Source organism: Corylus avellana, chromosome 5, assembly GCF_965113065.1.
Source record: "Corylus avellana chromosome 5, dhCorAvel1.hap1.2, whole genome shotgun sequence".
NCBI lineage: Eukaryota > Viridiplantae > Streptophyta > Magnoliopsida > Fagales > Betulaceae > Corylus > Corylus avellana.
In genome coordinates this window covers 26,545,591-26,568,707 of record NC_142494.1, presented here as the reverse complement: position 1 = coordinate 26,568,707, position 23,117 = coordinate 26,545,591, and the positions used below count along the sequence as shown (strand labels likewise).

At 37.2% G+C, this 23,117-nt stretch overlaps 4 protein-coding genes across 7 annotated transcripts; 1 reads left to right on the top strand and 3 right to left on the bottom strand.

Annotated features, from left to right (window-relative positions):
• Positions 1-423: 423 nt before the first annotated feature.
• LOC132182611 (SMAD/FHA domain-containing protein) lies at positions 424-10,923 on the bottom strand. The gene is given in 13 exon segments (XM_059595911.2): positions 424-807; positions 888-1,709; positions 2,273-2,514; positions 3,075-3,205; positions 4,933-5,046; positions 5,386-5,481; positions 5,655-5,801; positions 6,328-6,376; positions 7,939-7,994; positions 8,365-8,444; positions 10,289-10,374; positions 10,489-10,712; positions 10,714-10,923. Coding segments are annotated over 13 exon segments (2,247 nt in total). The 5' UTR covers positions 10,864-10,923; the 3' UTR covers positions 424-757.
• Positions 10,924-11,092: 169 nt separating this feature from the next.
• Positions 11,093-13,614, top strand: EMB2076 (Pentatricopeptide repeat (PPR) superfamily protein). Of its 2 annotated transcripts, none has more exons than XM_059595838.2 (4): positions 11,093-11,205; positions 11,288-11,349; positions 11,448-13,099; positions 13,389-13,614. In XM_059595838.2, the coding sequence occupies exons 3-4, from the start codon at positions 11,456-11,458 to the stop codon at positions 13,611-13,613; spliced, it is 1,869 nt and encodes a 622-aa protein (XP_059451821.1). In that variant the 5' UTR covers positions 11,093-11,205; positions 11,288-11,349; positions 11,448-11,455; the 3' UTR covers position 13,614. The 2 variants fall into 2 exon arrangements, with proteins under 2 accessions (XP_059451821.1, XP_059451820.1); XM_059595837.2 differs by having other exon boundaries at positions 11,288-11,353.
• A 225-nt stretch (positions 13,615-13,839) lies between these two features.
• On the bottom strand, positions 13,840-15,059 carry BLOS2 (biogenesis of lysosome organelles complex 1 subunit-like protein). 3 transcript variants are annotated; one of them, XM_059595841.2, is made up of 3 exons: positions 14,968-15,059; positions 14,235-14,371; positions 13,840-14,133 (listed from the first exon to the last, which is right to left on the bottom strand). In XM_059595841.2, the coding sequence occupies exons 2-3, from the start codon at positions 14,313-14,315 to the stop codon at positions 13,855-13,857; spliced, it is 360 nt and encodes a 119-aa protein (XP_059451824.1). In that variant the 5' UTR covers positions 14,316-14,371; positions 14,968-15,059; the 3' UTR covers positions 13,840-13,854. The 3 variants fall into 3 exon arrangements, with proteins under 3 accessions (XP_059451824.1, XP_059451823.1, XP_059451822.1); XM_059595840.2 differs by having other exon boundaries at positions 14,235-14,398; positions 14,968-15,051; XM_059595839.2 differs by having other exon boundaries at positions 14,235-14,374; positions 14,968-15,051.
• Positions 15,060-16,403: 1,344 nt separating this feature from the next.
• LOC132180961 (amino acid transporter AVT6A) lies at positions 16,404-19,024 on the bottom strand. The gene is made up of 5 exons (XM_059593978.2): positions 18,601-19,024; positions 18,121-18,273; positions 17,751-17,954; positions 16,951-17,416; positions 16,404-16,754 (listed from the first exon to the last, which is right to left on the bottom strand). Exons 1-5 carry the CDS (start codon positions 18,977-18,979, stop codon positions 16,643-16,645), a joined length of 1,314 nt encoding a protein of 437 aa, XP_059449961.2. The 5' UTR covers positions 18,980-19,024; the 3' UTR covers positions 16,404-16,642.
• Positions 19,025-23,117: the final 4,093 nt, after the last annotated feature.

Sequence of the window (23,117 nt, the reverse complement as noted above, 5' to 3'; positions counted from 1 at the left end):
ACCATGAGATGACATTTAAACTATTAAATCTATAATATTTAATATGAATTATGAAAATAGAGAGGATCGTAATACATTTCAATGAGACACAAGTATTTATTTTATCCTTGTTTTCACCAATCTGGTTTGAAATAATTTTAACAAAAACATTTTCCAATTTATAATTGCTCTATTTTTAGAGATGATCATGTCCATAAATGCACATTAGTAGCCCATTAGTGACTAGGGCTTGTGGTGTCATATACTGTTTAAAAGATGATGGAATCCCCACTCCATGGGAGGGTCATAGGCAGGCCTCTATTTTAAGAATACCAAATCCCAATTGCATGGACTTAAGAAAACAACCTAGCAGGAAAAATAGTCTCTACATCTAGCTTAGAAAAAACGAGACCAAGGGCAATTCTTTCCACTAACAAAAATAAGTTATAATGAGTAATTTCAAGAAGTTGCCTCTTTCAAAATTCATTTCTGTACAATAATGCCTTTCAATTCGCTTTGTTAGTCAATTTTTGACCAAGTATTAACAACTAATGACTCAATTACATGTTTCCCCAGAATGTCTCCTACAGAACTCATTTTAATCATATCCCTCCAACATAAACTTGATTATTCAAGGCCAGGCAAGTGTAACAGTCTATTTCCATGATGAGTGCCACCAAAAGCACATAATTCCAAGGCACGCCTAACTTTAACTTGGTTAGTGACATAATTATAACCCATGCTACCCGCAACTTGGAAACCACTACACTTGTGAAGCTCAGTAACCATAACGTTCATTTAATGAGGTCCGTCCATCACCTGTTTGTCCTGCATAAAACACGTGATACTATAACGATTAAACCAAATTTGTAATAAGTTCCAAAGAATGTAACAGTCAGACAGCTTACCTTTAGGGGGCACCCACGATTCATAATCTGGATTAGTACTGAGAAATGAGGGCTTCTCAGGACCAAGCACCCTCTTAGGCTTTTTGTCATCCTTACTCGATTGGTTACCCACTGTGATGTCTTGGCTTTCATGCATTTCCTCATCCTCTTGTGCAGAATACCCTTTTTTATGTCTTAAAAGCAATGCCACTGCATCCTCTGCCATCACAACTCCTGAGGAAGATGTCCGCAGTTCAGAAGCATTCTTGTCAACGTCTTCAGGTTTCTCAACTTGCTTCCGCTTCCTTATAATCAAACCTGGTGCAGCATTTTCAATCCCAGAGCCCGCCTTTGTCTGTGTTTCATCCCCACTACCCAAAATTTTCTTCCTGTCTTTATAGTCAACAAATTGATCAGGCTCACGCAGATCCAGTGGTGCTACTTGTTGGGTCTCTTCTATCTTTCTGTCCTCTACAAACCCAAGCCACTGGGGCTTCACAGCAGTATATACAGCAGTTTTGCCTTTAGTTGTATCACTGACAATCTTGACAGCTTCTGGCTTCTTGCTTGACTCCATAGTTGCATCTGTACTTCCCTCTTTCAGCATGGAGCCATTCGCCTGTTTCTCAGGTCCACAGCTTTCTTTTGGTGCTACAGGAAGTTGCTTCTTAACAGTAACTGTGGGGGTTTCGGATTTGTTAGCCTTTTGTTCTTGTGCTTTCAAATCCCTTTTCCTAGCGGCTTCTCCAGTTGGATCAGCAATCTTCAACAAGTAGCATATCCTATCCAATTCAGACTGGAGAGCTGATAATTCCTTCTCAAGTTGCACAGTTTTATCAAGCACTGACAACAATAAGGAATCGACAACAAAACAGTAAGATGAGATGCTCTCAAGTAATCACTAATTACTGAACAATAATGGAACACTAAAAACATTTGCATCACATTTAATAATACAATTAATCAATGAGTTGGACATGAAAGAGGTCAAACATACGTGCAACTCCTGGTACTTTGAAATCTAGTCTTATTGATGATCAGAACTAAAGACCGGAAAATTTGTAAATAATCCACAGATTTTCATGTGTTACACATGTAAACCTATACGAATCAAACATCATTAATTTCAGTTTTCATACCAGAACAGCTTCAGACCTATCCTACATAATCATTAATAATGCCTGGATAGCATTATAATACCTAAATTGCTTCTCCTCTCCCTCTTCCACAACCCCCCCCCCCCCCCCCCCATCAGACACAAAAGCATGTGGACAACAATAAACACATACAGATATGCAAGCACACTACAAAAAGACAACATGATAGGATTTTTCTTCCATTCTACATATTGCAAAATAATCATACAATATTTCTAGAAGAAGTTTTCCAAAATTAGAATCACATACCTAGCTGAGATGATAGCCCTGACATGAAAGCATCAAGTGCATCTCCCACTTCAGTTACAACTGCAGTTTCTGATGCAATTTTGTTCTTCTCGATTGAAAGCAACTCTTTCTTCTCTTCCATTTTCTTCATTATGACATCTTTCTTATCAATAAGAGTATCAGCAGTTTCAATAGATTGGCTCTCACCCGCTTTTTGACTAGAGGGCTTCCTCTTTGTCCGGTCATAAAATTCATCATCATCACTGACCAACAATATATAATTAAATATGTATTAAAAGATAAATCCAATTTGAATGATCTTCATGACCATGGCCATTGTTATTGATTATTCAAGAACAAAACTACATAGATATCCTATTGGCAGGTTGAGGAAGGGATGAAATCATTTACAGTCATTGAATAAGTCAAAAAGTCATGTAAATTATGATTACAAGTAATAAAAAGCTAGCTGATACAAGAGAGGATGGCTGGAGAATTCATATGAAGTCCAAATATTTTGGCAAGTAAATACTAAGAGCCTATTTGGGATTACATTTGAAAAATTGAGTTTTTAAGTCAAAAAGTGTTTTTTGACAAAGCTTCTTTTTTAAGCTTTTGCCAAAAGTACGTTTTGACAATTTTTAGAGTATAAAAGTCAAAAAAATACTTTTGAAATTTTTTTACCAAACATGTCAAATTTTGTTTGGCATGGCTTTTTTAAGTACTAAAAGTACTTTTTAAACTCTCTAACGCAATCTCAAACATAACCTAAATTAATCTTAAAGTCTATGTTTGAAATACAGTTTTGCCATAGTCAAAATACCTTATATATTCTTCATCGTCTTCTGTTGCTCCTTTCTTCTTACCGTGAGTTATTGTTCCAGCACGTGCACCTATACTTTCTCGGATACTATCATTCAGTGTCTCTTCCAAGTTCTCAAGTTCTTCCATAATCTAGAGAAAATTGTAACAGAAGTTCAATGTCAAATTATCTGTGTACACATGAATCAATTCCTTCCCAGGATGGAAAAGATTTATTCCCTACTTCAGAAGCGTAGTTTTTAAAGGCACAAGTCATGCTTTTTTCAAGGCATGGGTCATGTGAGGCACAGCTAAAGTGTGATAAAGCATTGATATTTTTGGCGTGGGCATTGAAGGCTTATGCCTTATTTGGCTGCAGATAAGCTTTTTTGTGTTTTTTTTCCTTGCAATATTTTTTCAGCCTGGAGCTTATGCACAAGAAGACCACCTAAAACCAATTTGAAAAGTCAAGCAAATATTATCTCAAATTAATAGAGTATGCCTGACTTGCGGTTTGTATCCACCATTAACTAAAGAAATCATTTTCCTCATATATGATTTGCGATCAGATAAAGAGAAAACAACATACATAGACTTCACTCCGCTCCATACCATTGAGGTTGCCACAAATTTTCACTTGCAGGAGAGATTATTCCAACAAATCCATAGAGATATTTTTTTTCTTCATTTAATATATTTTTTTTCTTCATTTAATATATTTTCTTGATCCATATGGTCACTCCAAAAAATCCATAGATAACCTCAAGAAGCAGCACGTCATTGTGGTGCACAAATGTTGCATGTGTAAGAAAAATAGGGAGTCCATGGACCACCTTCTTCATTGTGACATGGTTTACGCCATTTGGATTGCCTTTTCCAGTCATTTTGATTTGTCTTGGGTTATGCCTAGACGTGTAGTCGATTTGTATGCTTGTTGGTGGACCTTTGGAAGTCCACGGAGTGCTGTTGTATGGAAGATGGTGCAAATGTGCCTTTAATAGTGTTTATGAAGAAAAATGAATGATAGAAGTTTTGAGGACCAGCAGAAAACTTTGGAGGAGATTAAAGCCATATTCTTCAAACTTTGTATATGTGAACAATTGCTTATATGTCTCCTTTAACAATTAGTTATAGTGATTTCCTTGTTCTTTTTGCTACTTCTAGTTAGGTGTTTCTTTTTGTATACTTCCTGTGTATTTAGAGGCGCTTTATACTTTCAATAATATTTGTTAATTACTTATAAAAAAAAATTAATTGGGTTTGTGTGCGTTTACTGGTTCCGTTCTCATGAATTTTGGAAAATGCGTTGGACATGACCCAAAGAAATTTTATAATAGTTCTCTAGTGACATCATCCTATATGTTTAGCCTTTTTAGTGTTGAACTTATAGAGATCCCAACTGGTTTGTATTTCAGGATTTAGCATTCCTTCTTCCTTCTTTTGTTCCCTAAGAAAAATAAAATATTATTCATTGATCAGTTGTTGTAGTTAGAGTTTTTGAGCATATAACTACCACTCATGAAGAACTATTATTGATTTCTTGGTGCTCATGAAACTTGCAATACCTATGGTTTTTTTTGGAACCCTTCCAAGAGAGGGTTGTTTTATGTAAGAACGGTCTATATCCATCCTGAGCCTTTTAGTAATTGAGCGCAAACTCAGCCTTTTTTAATTAACTACAATATTTTTTGATATCTATATGTCTATTTTATTAAAGCATCCCCAGACTAGGGATCTTCTTCCCAATCTGCAGCAGCAGCACCATGACTACCGTAATCCTCAATGCCTCATGCTTTTGTCTTTCAAAACTATGCTCACAAGACCATAGAGCCTATCATTGAAAGAGACTAAACCACGGTCCTTTAAGTTTAGAATTTTACCTGTGTCATTCTTTGCTCATTCCGAGCAATCTGAGTCTGTTGCCCTTGTGTCAAACCGCCTTGAGCAATGTCTTTAGCACGAATAGCGTCTATTTCTTTTCTCATGTGAGAAATCTGCAGCCAGATAAGTAGATGTCTTAAGTAAATAAGGCATAAGCAATTGACTTGAACCAGAAAACAAGAAAAATAATCAGCAAGTATGAAAACTTTATGAGAAAATACGATCTCAAGTTGCTAATAGATTATTCTGTTAGGTTTGATTTAGAAATCAAAAACTATTCCAACATCCTCACCAAAGAGGAGACTAGGACTTCATAAACAATTTTCAATGAACACCTTCAAATAGTTGCATTTCTGGTTCTTAAAAAAGCAATCTAATGTACAACACAAAACAAGATCATTATTAAATTAGATACTCCCTCAGAGGTTAGTTATGATAATCAAGAAACTTGCCTTTTCGGTTCTTTTTAATATTTTCTCACGGGTTTTTTCCTGCTTCTCCGTAAGCAGTCCTTTGTATGTCTGCCAAGTTACTTCCTCAGCATCATCCTGAATATATACCAAAATGTGTAAGTGAGCATGGAAGATATATGACTAATTTCTAAGCAAAAGAAACTGAATTCTGCATTACAAAAGACTTCTATTTTATTTGGAAGTGATTCAAGAAAAGATTCTATCCAAGTCACATCCTTTAAACGAAGTGATTATAAAGCCCCACAAACCTCAGCTTCTTCAATTGCATCCTCTCCCATACCCCATGAGACACCATCAGCAAGAGATGCTGCTTGTCTTGCTCGTTGAAGTGAAGCTTCCCGATCTATCATCCCTTCTCGAATCTTTGCATCTCTAATAATTTTCAAGTCAGTCTCCTACAAAAATCCCCAAAAAAAAAATCACATAAAAAATATAGCAATCAAAATGAAAATGCAAGAAAGATAAAAGTATAAAAGAATATTAAAAAAAGTTGTACAATTGAATATCACAAAAAAGCTAAGCCAAAGATGATGGTTAGGCTAAACGTACATCAATATATTGCTCATAGAATAACTGTAACATCATCAAATGCACCACCTACATAATGCCTTGTCGTTATGATGATTAGTTTATTCTTTTGTTCTTCCAATGCCATATGAAAGTTCCAATATACTTTTTTTTCCAAAATTCAGCGCACTAACATGCTCTTGTTTGTGATTTTCTGACCATTTAAGGTTTCATAAAATCTTTTCTCGAAGAAATTTATGCAAAAATGGTTAATGTAAAATAAACAGAACGCCTACTATCACTCGGATAGGCAGTGCGTAAATTGAATGTAAGTAATTTGTCATATCCAAGCACATAAATTGCAAATTATATCAGACCTTGAATGATTTAAACATAGTGGTATTCAAGTCTTACCGGCAGCATTAAATCAGATGGACCTTGGAAAATGTATAAGCGAGATGATCTGCGCAATAACAAAATAAAAAAAGAAAAAGAAAAGAGACTGATCAGAAACATATACATAAATGAAATGCAGAAGTTAAGAATGACAAAAATTAATACCTTAACACATTTGTATCTGAGCCATTGCACCATTGATTAATAAGTTTTAAAAAGAAGAAAGTAGCAAACAAGAAAAGTAATATAGCAGACTGTCAGCATTATAATAAGCAAAATAACTATAGAATAATTATTATTATTATAAAATTCAAGTTCCATGAGTCTTGAAACGTCATCTGATGTTATGGACTACCCTAGTAAAAGATTTGGAGCCACTGAGCTGCATAATTTCATTTTATTTTTTGACTTACCAAGTGCAAGTCTAAGAATTGAGTATCTGAATTCGTGAGTGAACATAAAATATTAACATGCAGTTAAGGAAGCTGTACTTCAGAATTTCACCATCCTTTTCAGTAACATGGTAGAATCACTAGATATGCCAAATGCAAGCAAAAAACATCACTTATAGCCCTTCTCTACTTTATGAAATCATTCCACATTTCCTCAATCTTGCTACGACATTTATCAAACAAGAGCAAAGCTTCAACTTAATCCCAAAATAATGTGTCAAATTGAATATATCCCTTACAAAATTTGATTCAACCTAAATCTTTGAGATAATGATATGTTTCTCATTCTTTCACTAGAGTGAAGAACAAACACGGGTTTATGATAATATAGAAAAGTGTACAAAAATGTTTCATACAAAAATTGAAAAAATATTATAATAATTAGAGAAATCAGGTTACAAATCCCCTGTTTTTTTTCACCATTTTGACTTAAAGATTCCAATTTTCACTTTGATAAATTTAAGTCCCGATTTTAAGCACGTTCTAAACTCAGGACCTCTGTTAGGTTTTCCATCAAATAATTAACAAAAATAGGTATAAAAATACTATTATGCCCATTAATAATTTTTTTTATATAGAAAAAAACCAGCACAGGGGTGGGTGGCTGCCTAAGTCCACGAGCCACCCTGGGCTGTTTTTTGTTTTTTTGTTTTAATTAGAGAAGCATAATAGTATTTTTCACACTTATTTTTCTTACTTGATCGATGGAAAACTTAACAGAGGTCTCGAATTTAGAATGGGCTTAAACTCAAGTCTTAAATCTATCAAATTGAAAAGTGGGATCTTAAAATCAAAATTGCGAAAAGCACAGGAGGTTGGTGACCTGAATTCCCTAATAATTAAAAGTTCACTTATAATCTCCATGACAACTAGGTGGTGAAGCATCCATAACAATGACATTTTACTAAAAGCACCATTTAGCTAAATCAAACAAATTCAAAACTAAAATGAGTAGGTCATATTAGCCCTTTATGGTCCAATTGATATGGGTTGCATCAGCTATACTACATGAGTTCGTCAAGATGATGCTTGAAGGTTGAGCTCAGGTAAATGGCCATTGTTTTGGCCTAATAGTGTAGCACTAATAGTATACAATGCATGATATGGAAACTAAAAGAACCCATTACCTAACAGACATGGTAAGCAAAGTAAAAAAAATCAAGGAAAAAATACTAACTGGCCAAACCGAATGACATCACCAACATGTAAGTCCACATAAACCTTTTTCTTAACCTGATTAAAGGGGAAAAAGGAAAACTGGTTAGAAAATGATATGACCAATCAGAACGTATTAGCATGAAAAAATCAGAGATACTTTTCATAAAAAAGCCATAAGCAAAGAGGTGAACTGTCTGTGTATGAGGAAAGGCATCAGGGTGTCACCAAATTGACATATTCTTGGAGCATATATTATGTGTTTCATTGAAAATTTGGGAATATTTTCAAATAACAGACCACAAACAACGAATTGAAAGTTTAACCCATACTTGACCATAATAATTTATATTTTTACTGATGAAATCGAAAAACAAAATATATAATGCAAATGAAGGGAAGATAGTATAAAAACAAAAATTTAAGAAAAATAGTTTCGAGGCAATACCTGACTCTTGTTAATGGAAGTACCATGCGTACTGCCGAGGTCATAAAGATAGGCCTCACCACTTCTTTTGAACTGGAGAACTGACAAATAAAAACAATGTAAATTACCATTATAAAATTGTGAGAAAACTACAAAGAATATTTAACTTTGTACCAACAACCCTAGTGAGCAAGAATCCATTCATATCTATAAGAAAGCCATTCATAAATTCTTGGAGCTTTCACATGTAAGCATAGCTTATTAGGCATACACTTCTGCAAATGCCCAAATTTTATCACACACTTCCATTCAGATGCCCAATTTTATCCTTGAAAAGGAGTGGGAGTTAGCTCATGGAAATAGAACAAAGCACAAATACCATAATATCTAATCGAATCAGCAAACTCTTCCTCATTTGGTACAAAAGGGTCCAATTAATGTGGAAGACAAATTTAGGAAAATCAGCAAGTCTGACCAGAACCAAATGACGTTAGTATCCTCATGCTTGCTTTACCAAAGTATGGAAATACTATTTCACAAAATCCTGAGCTCTTATATTGAATTTTCAAAAATTCAATTAACATGCATCGAATCTTGGGAAATTCAAGGAAACGAGCTTAAAAATAAATGAATGGAGAAGATAAATAACTGTGATTCCTACTCGAAATTGTCTTGTCATAAGCTCTAAAAGCTCCACCAAATCTTTACCATTATCCAAAACAACCAAAGTAAACTCAATGTAAGGAATGATACACCTCTCTCTCCTAGAGCCTCACCGAGTCCCTTTCCCTCCCGAATCCTAAGTTGGTGATCTTGTCCACACTCCTTACCCTCCCACCTCATTACCACTACTATCTTCCCCTCGGCCTCCTCTCCCTTGCCAATTTCCTTCCTACTCCTTTGTGTACTTCCATCATGGGACAGACATTATGTGACATAGAAGAACTCATAACCCAGACTGAAGCTTTAAGCTGGCAGGATAACCCTCCCACCCTCAAACCAGACTCACCCTCCACTGAAATAGCTCATTCCCTTACTCTGGTGGGCAACATAATCTCTCTAAAACCCATCCCCAAGACCACCATCAAAAAGCCACTCTGCAAGATGCGTGGAGGTTTCGTCTCTCATTATTAAAGATGTGGAAGTGAATACCCATCTATTCACCTTCATATCATAAGAGGAGCTGGAACATTGAAAATTGAACATTCAAGGACATCCCCTCTTTCTGAAACCTTGTGAAGCGGACTCGACCCTAGAGGAAGTGGATTTTACTTGCGGTGCATATTGGACGCAAATATATGGGCTTTCTCTAGAATTCATGACTGCGTCTAAAACTGCCATCATAGCAGAGCATTTGGGAAAATTGGAAGAAGTTGATTGCTTAGGTAAGCAGGGTGTCCAACGCAGAAAATTTCTTGAAGGTACTCATTCAATTACATCACCCTTTAGCCATCTGCATGGATACAATTTAAGTATGAGAGGTTATCCATTTTTGTTTTTGTTGTTGCAGGCTTGGCCACATGCAATCTTACTGCCCTGTCGATCCTCTCCCCACCACCTTGATGGCTTATCGACCCCAACTCAAAGCTAACACTCCTTCGTCCAACAGAGTCGAGCTTCTGTTTGTAAACAACCAAGAAAAACCTTCTCCTTTCCATCACACAAACCATACCCCTGCAGACTTAAATTCCCGAGCACACCAAATCGCCAAGTAGGCCACTTCTAACCTAGTGTTTGGAAGCATTACAAATTCTTCCCCTACTCTATCTTCCATCAAAATTAAAAGTGGGAAAGATCCTCCAGTGTAACTGCCCCTGTTCCTTTATTGAACAACTAGACCCCAATTTTCAACATTTACTTAAAAAGAAAACATAGTCATAGCAATTTTTGTTCAATGTTATATTTAATACAGAGAAAAATAAAAAATAAAGAACAAATGTAATACCGGCATGAAATCGAGAAATTGTGGGGTGCTCAAGCAAAAAATCACAGAGATCCACACGTCCGAACATGTAAGCCCCCTTTTCATGCCTGAATCAAATCCAATAACCAAAACCCGAGAAAGATAGTAAACAAATATCCTTAACTGAATCAAGTGCAAACTCTATATATTCTAGCTGAATCAGGAACTACTTGAAGACCTACACGTGGAGTTGATCGATTATAGAGCCGCCCTTAAGAACCTCAAGGTAGAATTCGTGGCACGGAGCTCCGCTCCAGGGAGGAATCGTGTACGGCGGCGCATCACCTTTAGCAATCCCATGAGATGGAGATGGCTCCGACGACGTTTCCGCACCGCCATGCTCGGTCTCAGGTAAATTCTCCACGGGTTCTTGTGTGGTCTCGGGAATTGTTTGGTTCGGGTTCCGGTTCCGGTTCCGGCTCGGGTTCGGGAGTATTAGCGGTTGGGGGTTTGGGACGAGGTGGGCCCATGGGAGCATTCATTGGTGAGGTTGAAGAAGAGGAGGTTTGGGTTTCGTCTAGGGTTTTAGGTGGAGGTGCACCCATGGCCGTCGACATTGTAGCACAGTGAGTGAGAGAGAGGGGGGGGAGAACGACGACGTCTTTTAGGAGTTACACAACTGCTAATGGGGATCGAATAACGGCGAACTATGAGAACCGACTTCAATGTAAAAAAGACGAGGAACGACAAGTCGTTCTAGGGAAAAAAATGAAAAACGACGGTAAACTTGTGAACTCTGTAAAAAGTAAGTAACTAGTCTAGTCACAGATAGACAGTAGCCAAAAACCTCTATCTTTTCCCTCTCGAGTCCTGACGGAACCCGCCAAAAAGAAATCACTATAGCCTAAAAATCTCTCTGTGTTCCGTGGATTCGAGAGGTGAAGAACATGAACGTCATGGTGAGGATTGTGAGCTATCTTTACAATCTTGTAGCTTTCTCATGGTGTTTAACAAGTGTTGTGTTTGTTTTTATTGGAACAGGTCTACAGGTTCGTTTTCTGAGGCATTGAACTATATCCTCCAACTGGGTCATGCTTTAAAATGTCGGTAATTATCTAAAACAGCTTCACTTGATTAAAGAGTCTCCATTTTATATCCATAGTTTTCTTTTTTCTTTTTTTAGTTTGGGACTTTTTTTCAGGTCCAGTTATGCTTGAAATATTGAGGGATTCGGTTTCTGTTATGATTTTGTCAAATGGGTTTTCTTGCCAAGATTACCCGTGTAACCCATCCAACTACTTATATAGATTCAGCTCTCGGCATATTGGTTTTCGCGCATACGTTAATTCAGCTATAATGTCGAATAGCTGGTGTGCAATAATGCCTGACTCTGGCATAATTTCCACGTGGCAACCAAGGGCGCCACAAATGAGTTTGCCAAGTTCCATGAGGATGCGCAGCTTGCGCATTGTTGTGAACATGGTTGCTAGTGCTGATACTGGTTTGGTTTGTGAAGAACAGGAAGAAAACAAATTGATTGAAAGAGGAGATGAAGGATTTGAAGAATCTTTTATGGGGCAGACTCTGGCTCCTTGGGGAGATATAACGATTCATGAGGATCCAGGTATTGAACCTAGATGTGTTAGTCAGCCTGAGTCAAATCCAAATGCAATGAAGACTATGGATGAAACTAGGGTACATTTACTTGAGGAAACAGATGAAGATTTGTTATCAAAGCGGATTTTGGTGCTTAGCAAAACCAATAAGATCAGGAGTTCGTTGGAACTGTTTAGGTCCATGGAATTGTCGGGTCTTTCTCCTAATTTACATGCATGTAATTCTCTTTTATCTTGCCTTCTAAGGAATGGGCTGCTTGATGATGGGTTGAGAGTCTTTGAATTTATGAAAACAAAGAAGATAACAACATCTCACACTTATAGTTTAGTACTTAAAGAAGTTGCAAATTCTCAGGGTTGCAATACTGCCCTCGAAATGTTTATGGAATTGCTAGGGGAATGTGAGGTGAAGAAGGATTTTGACGCAATCGTCTATAACACAATGATTACAGTTTGTGGTAAAGTTAACAATTGGGTTGAAACAGAGAGGATATGGAAAAGTATGAAGGCAAATGGCTGCTGTGCAACACGAGTTACTTATTGCCTCTTAGTTAGCAATTTTATTCATAGCAGTCAAAATGAGCTGGCTCTTGATGCTTACAGTGAGATGGTTCGAAATGGATTTGAACCAGGGAATGATACAATGCAGGCTATAATCAGTGCGTGCATGAAGGAGGGAAACTGGAGTTTGGCGCTAAGTGTCTTTCAAGACATGTTGAAGGGTGGGCTTAAGCCAAACCTAATAGCATGCAATGCATTGATCAACTCTCTTGGAAAAGCCAGGGAGGTCAAATTAGCATTTGTGATTTATGATATAACAAGGTCTTTGGGTCATTCACCAGATTCGTACACATGGAATGCTCTACTGGGTGCTTTGTATAAGGCAGATCGACATGATGATGCTCTTCATCTCTTTGAGAGCATTAAGAGAGGTGAGGGCCCTCTATTGAATTTACATTTGTACAACACTGCATTAATGTCTTGCTCGAAGCTTGGGTCATGGGATAGAGCTCTGCAGCTTTTGTGGCAAATGGAAGCTTCTGGACTCTCAATTCCAAGTGCATCATATAATCTTGTCATCAGTGCTTGTGAGATTGCCAGGAAGCCAGAAGTTGCATTGCAAGTGTATGAGCACATGGTCCACCAAAAGTGCAATCCAGACACACTCACTCATTTATCACTATTAAGAGGTTGTATTTGGGGATCTTTATGGGATGAAGTGGAGGAAATCTTAAATGTAAGTGTTTTGGAATTGTCCATAACCTTGATTTGTTTGAGTCTCAAGTATCAATTCCATACTGCTTATTTGTATAAGTGCATTTCTTCTGAAAATGGGGTGAAATATGGCCGCTCATCTATTTCCATCTGTAGAGAGCTTAATATCAATGATTTTTTTGATTGATGAGCAACCATTCTTTTGATTGTAACCCCTATAAATTTTCTTAATTGCTACTGCATTTTTACTGTATTCTGACCCTTGAAACCGAATATGCTCGTTTACTTGATTATGCGTGTTTCCTTTGCAGCGGACTGCACCAAGTATTTCTCTTTACAATGCCGTCATTCAGGGCATGTGCTTGAGAGGCAATATTGATTATGCAAAGAAGCTATATGCAAAAATGCGCGAGTGCGGTCTTCAACCTGATGGTAAAACACGTGCTTTGATGCTTCAAAACTTACCAAAAGATTTAGCTAGACAAAGAAACAGGTGGTCTTCTCGTTACAGAGAACATCGGCGGACGATAAAATGAGAAAAGGAAAGAGTTGAATCTATGTATGTTGGGCAAATTGACAGGCTAAGTTTTGCCTCTGTTTTTTTCTCTTTTGGATTTTCAGTGTATCATGTATAGAACAAAAATGTTGTAATTATTTCATATTTGGTGTAATACAAATATATGAGAACTGGTGGGTTATGTAAACGAAGCAAATCAGATTAATTAATCTACTAAACAACAAAGGAAAAGCAAACAAACAATCTCAATGAGCAAATAGTTAATTATTTGACGAAGTGGGAGGCTGTTGGTACAGAGATTGCACTTTGGATTCCAACAAAGACACATGGTTATCAAGCACTGAGATGACAGCTTCAAAGTCGGTGACTTGCTGCTCTATGGCATCGATCTGCTGGACGTACTGGTCGAAGCTGCCACTCTTGGACTTCAACTGCTCCACGAACACTCTCAGCCCTGAGGCCACGTCACCGAAGCCTTTGTACTCTTCGGCCACTCTCAGATTCATCTTCTCCAACAGCTCCAGGTGATTGTTCGTCCCCTGAGAAACCCAAACAACAAATTTGTTTCATAAGATCAAGAAAGGAGTATAAGGAGCGGTGAATATTAGGGTTTAGATAGATAGAGAGAAAGAGAGAGTACTTGGAGCTCGGATTTGACCATGGTGGAGACGCTGGTGAAGAGGTCATTGAGCGACTCGGTGAGCTCGTCCTTCTCGGCCATGGCTTCGGTCCAAACCGTTGGGCCAAAAGCACAAGTACCTGGTTGCCACGCCCTGACTTCTAATCCATGACAAAGGGCAAAACCTTTAGGTGTAAAAGAGTAAAATACACATTTGACAAAGCTAGAGCAACAGAAAATTTTCAAACTTTTTCCGGCTAACAATTCCGGTATACCGCTATCAATCAATCCCGGCATACTGCTTACAATCAATTATTTTCACATTCAATACAAGAACCTATAAAAAAGCCCCAGATTGGTCATTGACTGTCTTAATTACCAAGGTATAAATTAGAGAAACTCACTGAAAATCCTAAATTCAACCGAAATGAGCAAAATCATCTAAAGGGTACATCGAAATATGTCAATTTTATCAACACACAGACACACATTCTTAGATTAATCCAAAACCAGTATCAACAACCGATTTCTTGAATGCTCAGGGGGGTTTTCGGTTGTCACCCCAAATTTCCAACATCAACAGGAAATCTACAAAATTATCCTATAGTTATATCAATTAACTACAAACTTCTTGATTATCATCCAAAATCCGGCACCCACAGCAGCAGTGCTCGGTTCTTGAAGCATGACAAGAGGAAGAAATTTGAGAGAGAGAGAGAGAGAGAGAGTAGAAGAGGGAAGAGGAGAGGAATACCTGACGTCGTGGAATTTCCTTTCCCTGGACTCTGGAAGTTTCAGTGGCGTTTTTACTCTCTGCTATGGTTCTGGGTTTTTAGGAAAACAGAGTATTTATTTTATTATATATATATTTCTTTCAACTAAAAAAAAAAAAAAAAAAAAAAAAAAGGGATATTATAGTCAAATTATATGTTTTTTCTTTTCATTATTTTCTCTATCTTAAATATACCAACAACAAAAAAGAAAGGAAAATAATCAAATTATTCCATCTTAGTTAATTTCTCTCTAATTCATAGTTTCCTTTAGACTCTCTTCCTTGATAAACTCCTAATAAAACAACATTCGAGGATGCCCATTTGAGTGGTTTCTCCCTTGTTGCCATTGTTATAATATCGGCCTCGTTTGCCAATAGCCAGGGCCGGCACTGTAGCTGGAACGGCACTGTTCCAGCTACAGTGCCAACAGCAAAAATTGACTTTTTACTTAATTTTTTTTTTTTTTAAAAAAAAAACAAAATATTAAAAAAAAAAGAAAAAAGGAAGAGAAAGATGGGGGGCCAATATGGGGTGGCCGAAACCACCCCCAAGGCCAAAACCACCCCCAGCCCCTTGGGGGTGGTCCGGCCACCCCCAAATGCACCCGATCCCTCTTTTTTTTTTCTTTTTTTTTTTGGCCAAGGGGGTGGCCGGACCACCCCCTTGGCCAAAAATGGGGTGGTCCGGCCACCCCATTTTGGCCAAGGGGTGGCTGGAACCACCCCATCTTTCTCCTCCTTTTTTCTTTTTTCTTTTTTTTTTTTAATATTTTGCTTTAAAAAAAAAAATTAAGTAAAAAGTCAATTTTTGCTGCGGGCACTGTAGCTTGAATAGTGACGTTCTAGCTACAGTGCCGGCCCCGGCTATTGGCAAACGAGGCCATCGTGTTTACTGTCTGCAATTTGGTTTGTCCAATATGTTAAATATTTAGTTTATTGTACAAGATAAACTATTTTAGTGTATCTGAAAATAAATTATTACATTAACAATGATCATGTATTCCAATCGTTTTTTTATCTCTCTTATGCAGGGAAGGGAAGGAGATTTGTTACTTCCAAAAGTAAATTGAACGATGCATCCAATCATTTTAGGCAGTAACATAAGTAGGAAGTACTGGAAACTCAGAATAAGTCATTTTTTTGGGCAATGAAATAGAGGCCTATATTCAACCCATAATTTTGTGCAATGCTTGTTGGCTGCAAACACCAAACAAGACCAACTTTTGAGACGGAATTTGGGCCTTCAAAATAAGTGAGATTTGACATGTGAAATATTTAATTGAAAACAAAATTTAAGAGCCAGTTAAAAAATGAAGCTTTTTTCTAAAATGTTTTTTTATTTTTTACTTTAAAAGCATTATTTCTCAACATAATTTCCAAACATGCTCTAAATTTTTATTTATCCTAAAAATTTAGACTAATAGAAAATGATAAATTTAATTAATATTCTAAAGATAAAATAAATAATGAACATATCTTTTAGATACAATTTGCAATAATCAATACAAGCTAAAATAATGGTTTATGTATTGTAGGGTAGTCCTCATGTGAATCCCCAGAACATCAAAGGTATAGTTGCCAGCTTTATCTATTGCTTTAGCACAATCAACCAAGCCAGTCTTTTGTCGAGCTTCGTTATTTAGTGCAAGCAGAAAAATCACAAAGAATTTGCATTGCTGTATATCGCCACCACATTAGTGAACACCGCAAGAATGATCATGAAAATAGATAAACTTTTGTCTGTCTTTGTTGCAATGCCATGAGAGTCCCTGAGGCATCAAATAAAGAGATCTAGTTAACAAAGTTGACAGATTTTGACTCAGCAGACAAAGGCTTTGTGATTTGCATTTATATATATACTCTTCAATGAAAAAAAAAACCCAAAAAAAAGTTCGTAAAAGGGAAAACAATAAATGGGATTTTCACAGCTCTGGCAAGAAAAGAGGGGAAAAAAAATGTACTCACTTGAGAGTAATAGAAGCAGGAAAGATGAATCCAAGAAGAACTCCAACAGTTGCTCCACTGAATTGGAAAGCCACCCATATGTTGGGAATGAAGATTGCACCCAAGAGGACAATGACAGTGAGCCCCGCGCTGATCAATGCAAATCTTAAGTTGTCTGAAGCCAAAGGCCTTGCTGAAGGAAAAAGGAGGCCATCCAAGTTTAGACGCAGTGGATAGAAGATGATTGGGAAGATAAGTACAATGTGGCAGGCATAGCTAACACGAACAATATCATTGATCAGAGTGCCAAATGGGATGCCAAGATTGGGGTCAAAGTTGGAGAGTACGTCAGGAAGAGTTGAGTCTCCAAACAAGAGGAAGCCAAAGGAGCCTGTCATTAGGTACACTACTGCGCAAAGAGCAAGTGAAGTTCGGACTACTACTTGCATCCTCGAAGGCTTTTCAAGCTCGTTTTCTATGGTGTGAACTGCAAGTGTTGTACTTGTCAGAAAGAGAAACTGCAAAAGTTTAAAGTAGTGCTTCATATGCAGGTAATAATTTAGACATGGGATGCTTTCGATCTATCAGTGCTTCGAGTTGGGATATGTGGTGATTTAACTTGGTATTAAAGCAAAGGTCTTGAATTTGAACATCTTTTCTGTCAATTCACATTATTTCACTTATTAAAGGTACATGATGAGGTTTTAATGGTTGGACAAGGACAGTGTTGTTCTGTTTTGAACATCATGCTTGGACAAGAATGCTGTGCGTGCAAGAGGACTTGTGAGAGAGGAGATTATAAGCTTTCAAGCCTTTCATACCATTGAAGTGGCAGACATATGCGCAAACAACGGGAGGGACAGCAGTAAACAGATTGCAAAAGGCTGTCAAATCAGTGACGATAGGAAACCATCTGGGTGTCTCTATGGTTCCTTTGGCTACTTTGTAAGCCGTGATCCCAATGACAACAAGAAGAAACACAACAGCCAGTGCAAATGATATAGCAGAGGTATGTCTCAATGATTCTGCAGCATCCCAAAATATCATAAAAACCAAAAAAAGAAAGATATCATTTCCATATTGTTCAATTCATTAAGATGCATAAAGTCAAAACCAGGGCAGATATCGGAAAAATGCATAAAGCACAAATTCGTTTTAAGCAAAACAAGCAGCAGGGAAAAGAGTGCTTACCGATGCGCTTTAAGCACATCAATGGGATAAAAACAGTTACAGTTAGTACTATGAGAACAAATGCACGCCCTGTCCACCAATGCTCTCCAAACCACTCTTCCAAAACACCTTCATGGTGAACCCCACTTGAGGTCGCTCCAGAAAGCAGATCCTCTGATTGACACATGATAAAAACAACTCCAGATGTTACACTATTATCGACAGTTTTGATCAAAAGTAAGCCTAATCTAACAATGGTTGAGGATAAACAAAACAAAACAAAAAAAACACCCAAAGGGTTGGCTCGAGTGGTAAATCACTTGGCCTCTGTGCCTCATGACCCCTCTTGAGTACAAACAATTTTTTGAGACTCCGCAAGCACTTTACATAACCCGTGTGAAGGGGACGCTTTGCATGGTACCCCGAAAATCTAGTCGGGCCCGATTATAAAAAAATAAAAAAATAAATAAAAAATGGGAGTTGGGTAAGCTGAAGTTACACCGATTATAATCAAGTACAAGATGACACCACCAATGTTGTTGATGACTATAGTGGTCTGAAGCAGCATTTTCCCCATCACCCCAAAGGCATCCCCCATCACATCTCCATATGAAAATGCAGATCCTGGCTTGCTGAACCTCAACAACATTTCTATAGACGCCTCAGTCAAGAACGCTGCACATAGGATCAAAGCGACCCCAGGAACAAGCCCCAGAAGTTTCAATGTCGCCGGCAGGCTCATAATTCCAGCACCAGCAATGGTGCAGGATAAGTTGAACACAGACGCATGAAAGGAAGCTCCATCATACTTATCTAACTCGGCTTCATCTTGATTTCTTGGCAGTAAAGGGGCAACAATCTGTTTGTTCCTCTCTGACATTTTTCAGCTAGTATTTCACAAAGAGTTATAGTTAAATTAATTTAAAACTTCGTAAAAAGATTAGAATCCAGAGAACCTTTCTATATCAGCTAATTTATACAAAAAATAATTCTGGAAAAATAAGTTCAAAGTGAGCACCTTGGAGTTAAGCAAAATTGGTGCTTTAAATGAAAACACGCAAATACAAAAAACAAAGGGCTTGAATCTTGGTAAAGAATTTAGGTGCGTCGAAATTCAGAACAGAAGAATGATGATACTAAGAGGCTAAGAGCCCCTTACAAGTTCTAAGACGAGAAAAAAGCCAGCAGCCCGTAATAAGAATAAAGAAAAAGAAAATTTGGTTGGTAGTCCTTTAAGAGTATAGACCACAAAATCAAGCAAATCTAAACTAGGGAGTTTTGATTAAGAAGTAGCTGGAGGCCTCAGCTGTCACTGGTGTAGATATGATAGATTCCCATTTGGCTGAAATGACTTCTAATTTGTCATAATGCAGCCATTGGGTGGTTACTTTTTACTTGATTAAGATTGGCACCGAACTCTAGTACTCAATGGAAATTTTTAAGTAGTTTAAACATATACGAGATTGTGAGTTTGAATTTTTGTAATGAAAAAATTTTATATATGTCTGATTAGTATTAGTCGTTTTGCATTTTCATTGATACTATGGTGGAGCTGGGTTAAGTTATAATTTCGTCGAACTTGAGGGAACGCCTGCAGTTCTCACTGTTTAAACCATTCATATGTAGCTCCCAGCGAGTAGGTGTCACTATGGTCACGCCCACATAACAGATAGTTACATAATATAGCTTGAGATACTTATATTTTTTCCTTAAATCCAACATATCTATAGATTATAATTCACTACAACTCGTTTCTTCAAATTATCACTTTGTTCTTAATAACTGTCTTGAGTCAGATTTAGCTATTTGGCTGTTAAGTGTGAATGAAAAACGCTGCCGGCTTCACGTACAACTCACATGTGATGGTTTCCGTCCCAACAGACAGCCAAATCTAATCCAACGTGTTATTCATAACAAAATGATAATTTAGGGGAATGAATTACATTGAGTCATAGTTTATTGGTGTAAATACAAATGAGTTATAAGTTTGAAAGGTAAAATGTAATTTACCCCAAGAATATATGTATATATATATAAGATAACAGGTTGCATCGGAGCAGTGGAGCTCGATCCATTTTGTCTTTGTCCTCGAATAATTAAACATGGAGTGGGTGTTTGACGGATTCCCACTCATTTGTCTGATTCTCTTTTTCTTTTTCTTTTTTTTATCCTCTTTTGGTTTGTGCAAGGACCAAATGGTCCAAATCCATAAAGCTCTACTCAAGTCCCTATTAGAATTAGAATACAAGGCCTAGTGTCTAGTGTCCCACTCATCGCTATGCTCAATTATGAATGGCAGGTATGCCGAGCACAGAAAGAATTAATAAGGATAGAATGGGAACCTTTCTACAGCAATCCAGGAATTTGACTCATTCATGAGGTTGAGGTGACAATATCACATTGAATGTCGTTTCTGAAAAGCATGATTTTATGTTATCTCCTGGGTAGAGATAACTGCATGCATGATGCATCAGAATTTTCCAGACAATGAGGCAGAGACCATGAAAAAGGCACCTGGGATTAAATTAGAACAGAGCAATTTACCCGCATCCGCATGTGAAACTGCAATCTCTTTCTCTTGTGTTTTTTTCCCTTGTTGCTCTTTTTTGAGTTTGTGTTTTGAAAGCCAAATTTGCTGCCATTCTCCATTCACTCTTGCCCACACACCACTCCACCGTCTTCGGTCAGAAACTTTCTATAAATTGGATCCTAGGATTTTTACAACTCAGCCTTTAAAAAGTGACATGTATTGTCTAAACATGTAAAAGCAAATACTTTTTTACTAATGCTATTAAAAAAGTACATAAGAAACACAGCTAAGAGATATATATTACTTTTTTAAAGGCTAGATTATAGGAGTTTCTACGACCCAATTTATAGGATTTCTATCCACCATCTTCATCCGCCTTTGCATTGTCACCAAATTCTCTCTGCATGTACCACTATACTTTTGTTCTCTGCCTACAATTTCTCACCTACCTCCCTCTTCATTCCCCCTCTATTTCTCCATAATCAATGCCCTTTTTGTCTATGAAAATTGTTAGATTTTAATGGGTTCGATCCAATTGTGCTTAATACTATCTTTCTTATTATGGTTTCCAAATTCTCTTGTCGCCGTTGTATGCGTCTTTCAAGGCTACCCATCTTATTGACTGCCTAAAAAACCATTGGTTCCAACAACGCCTTTCTTAGCTTGGGTGCAAATAAGATATTGGGTCCGGCCATAATTGGGCCATTCCCATATTTGTTCATGTTTGTTAGGCCGACAATTTTGACACGATCCATGAACCTCACATAAACACGATACAAAATTATCAGATTTGGATTTACCCTTAACGAGTTTGGGTAATAAACGGGTTGACCCGATTATTTTGCTCTTGGCGGGTCAACCCGCAGGATCACCCGTGTGTGACCCGCTAGACACGTTTATTTTTATTTTTGGTTTACCCTTAACAGTATGACCCAACTCGTCAATTTCTTTTTTTTTTTTATAAAAAAAAAAAAAAAAAAAAAAAAAAATCACTTTCTAAACTAAACGGGTTAAGCGGGTCGTGTTGGGTGACTCGTAAAATTGTAGTGTCTGGGTTTGGTGGGGTCGGCCCATTAGCTAAATGGGTCGCCGTTTTGCCACATTTATTTGTTGAGTAATTCTAAATGGTCTACTTGTGTCCTATTAAGAATGATGTGGCTATTAAAATCATTCTTAGATCAAAACTTAATAATGAATTAATGATCAATCATAAGCTCAATAATAATTTTAATAGCCACATCAATCACACTATTTTCAATATTTTATTTTGACTATTTTGGGGTCCCCCACCCCCTCCTTTTGTAGTTTTTTTTTTTAAAAAAATATTTTTTTTATTTGTTTTAATGCAATTTGCTCATAAAGAAAAGAAAAGAAAGGAAGAAAGCCCAACCTCCCTTTACATAAACAGTGGCACAGAGTGCAAGTGAAGACCATACAACTCCTAGTATCCGAGGAGAATCTTCAACTTCATTCTCAACTGTCTCAACTGTGTGGTAATTGCATATGGTGATGAAGTTCATAGAAAGAGGAAATGAAGTTCATTTTTGGTAATTGCATATGGTAAGTAAAAGTTCACACACAAAAAGAAATACATTATTTATCATATCATGCATACAAGCTGGATACAGATCAAAAGCCACAAAAAACACTCCACCGCACGCAAGCAAGACTTGTATAAGGAGAAAGTAAGCTGCTTTCCCCCCTGTAGTGGCAAGAGATCACAAAAGGATGACAAGTCAGAGATTCTCAGAAACCAGGCTGATGTCTCTATGCTTCCCATAGTCAATTTGTAGATTGTTACTCCAATGACAACAACAAGAAACACAACTGCCAGAGAAAATTATATGGCTGATGAAAATCTCAATGAATCCGCAGCCAAAATTTAAAGGAATATCATATTGGTTGGAAAGCATTATGGACTACCAAGAAAATTAAATCATATACAGTAAAGGCAGTACCATATTAAAGCATATCAATGAAGAAAAAAGTACTAACAGGAACCTGTTCCTGCTTTGGCACTAACAGGAACATGAAATTAACTTGGTAAAAGCTCGATTGAACTGTGTAAGATTTAAACCAATAAAGATTTGATGCTGGTATGGTTGAAAGCCATAAACATAAAAATAACATAAACGAAATCTTTAAAGAATTCCAATAGGGAAATGCAACATGAGAGTAACGTTTACATTCAACTGTCATTTAGAGAGACACATAAACGCATGTACCCGTTTGACCGAAGGTCGACACTAGCCAAATTTTGTGGCGATTCGCTGATTCTCTATGTAAGAACCATGCATGTATTAATCCTTTCAAATTCAACATTGAGAATCCAAATTCCCATCACTCAAAGTTACCACTGAGCCTCTTTTAGCCCTCTTCCCATTTTGGGCTCTCCTTTTTGTTGCATTTTGTGAAAGAAATTCCTCTTTATTGTTCAAAGCTCTCTAGAGCGCTTTTGGCCACGTGCAATTTTCTGTTTGGCCTTGGA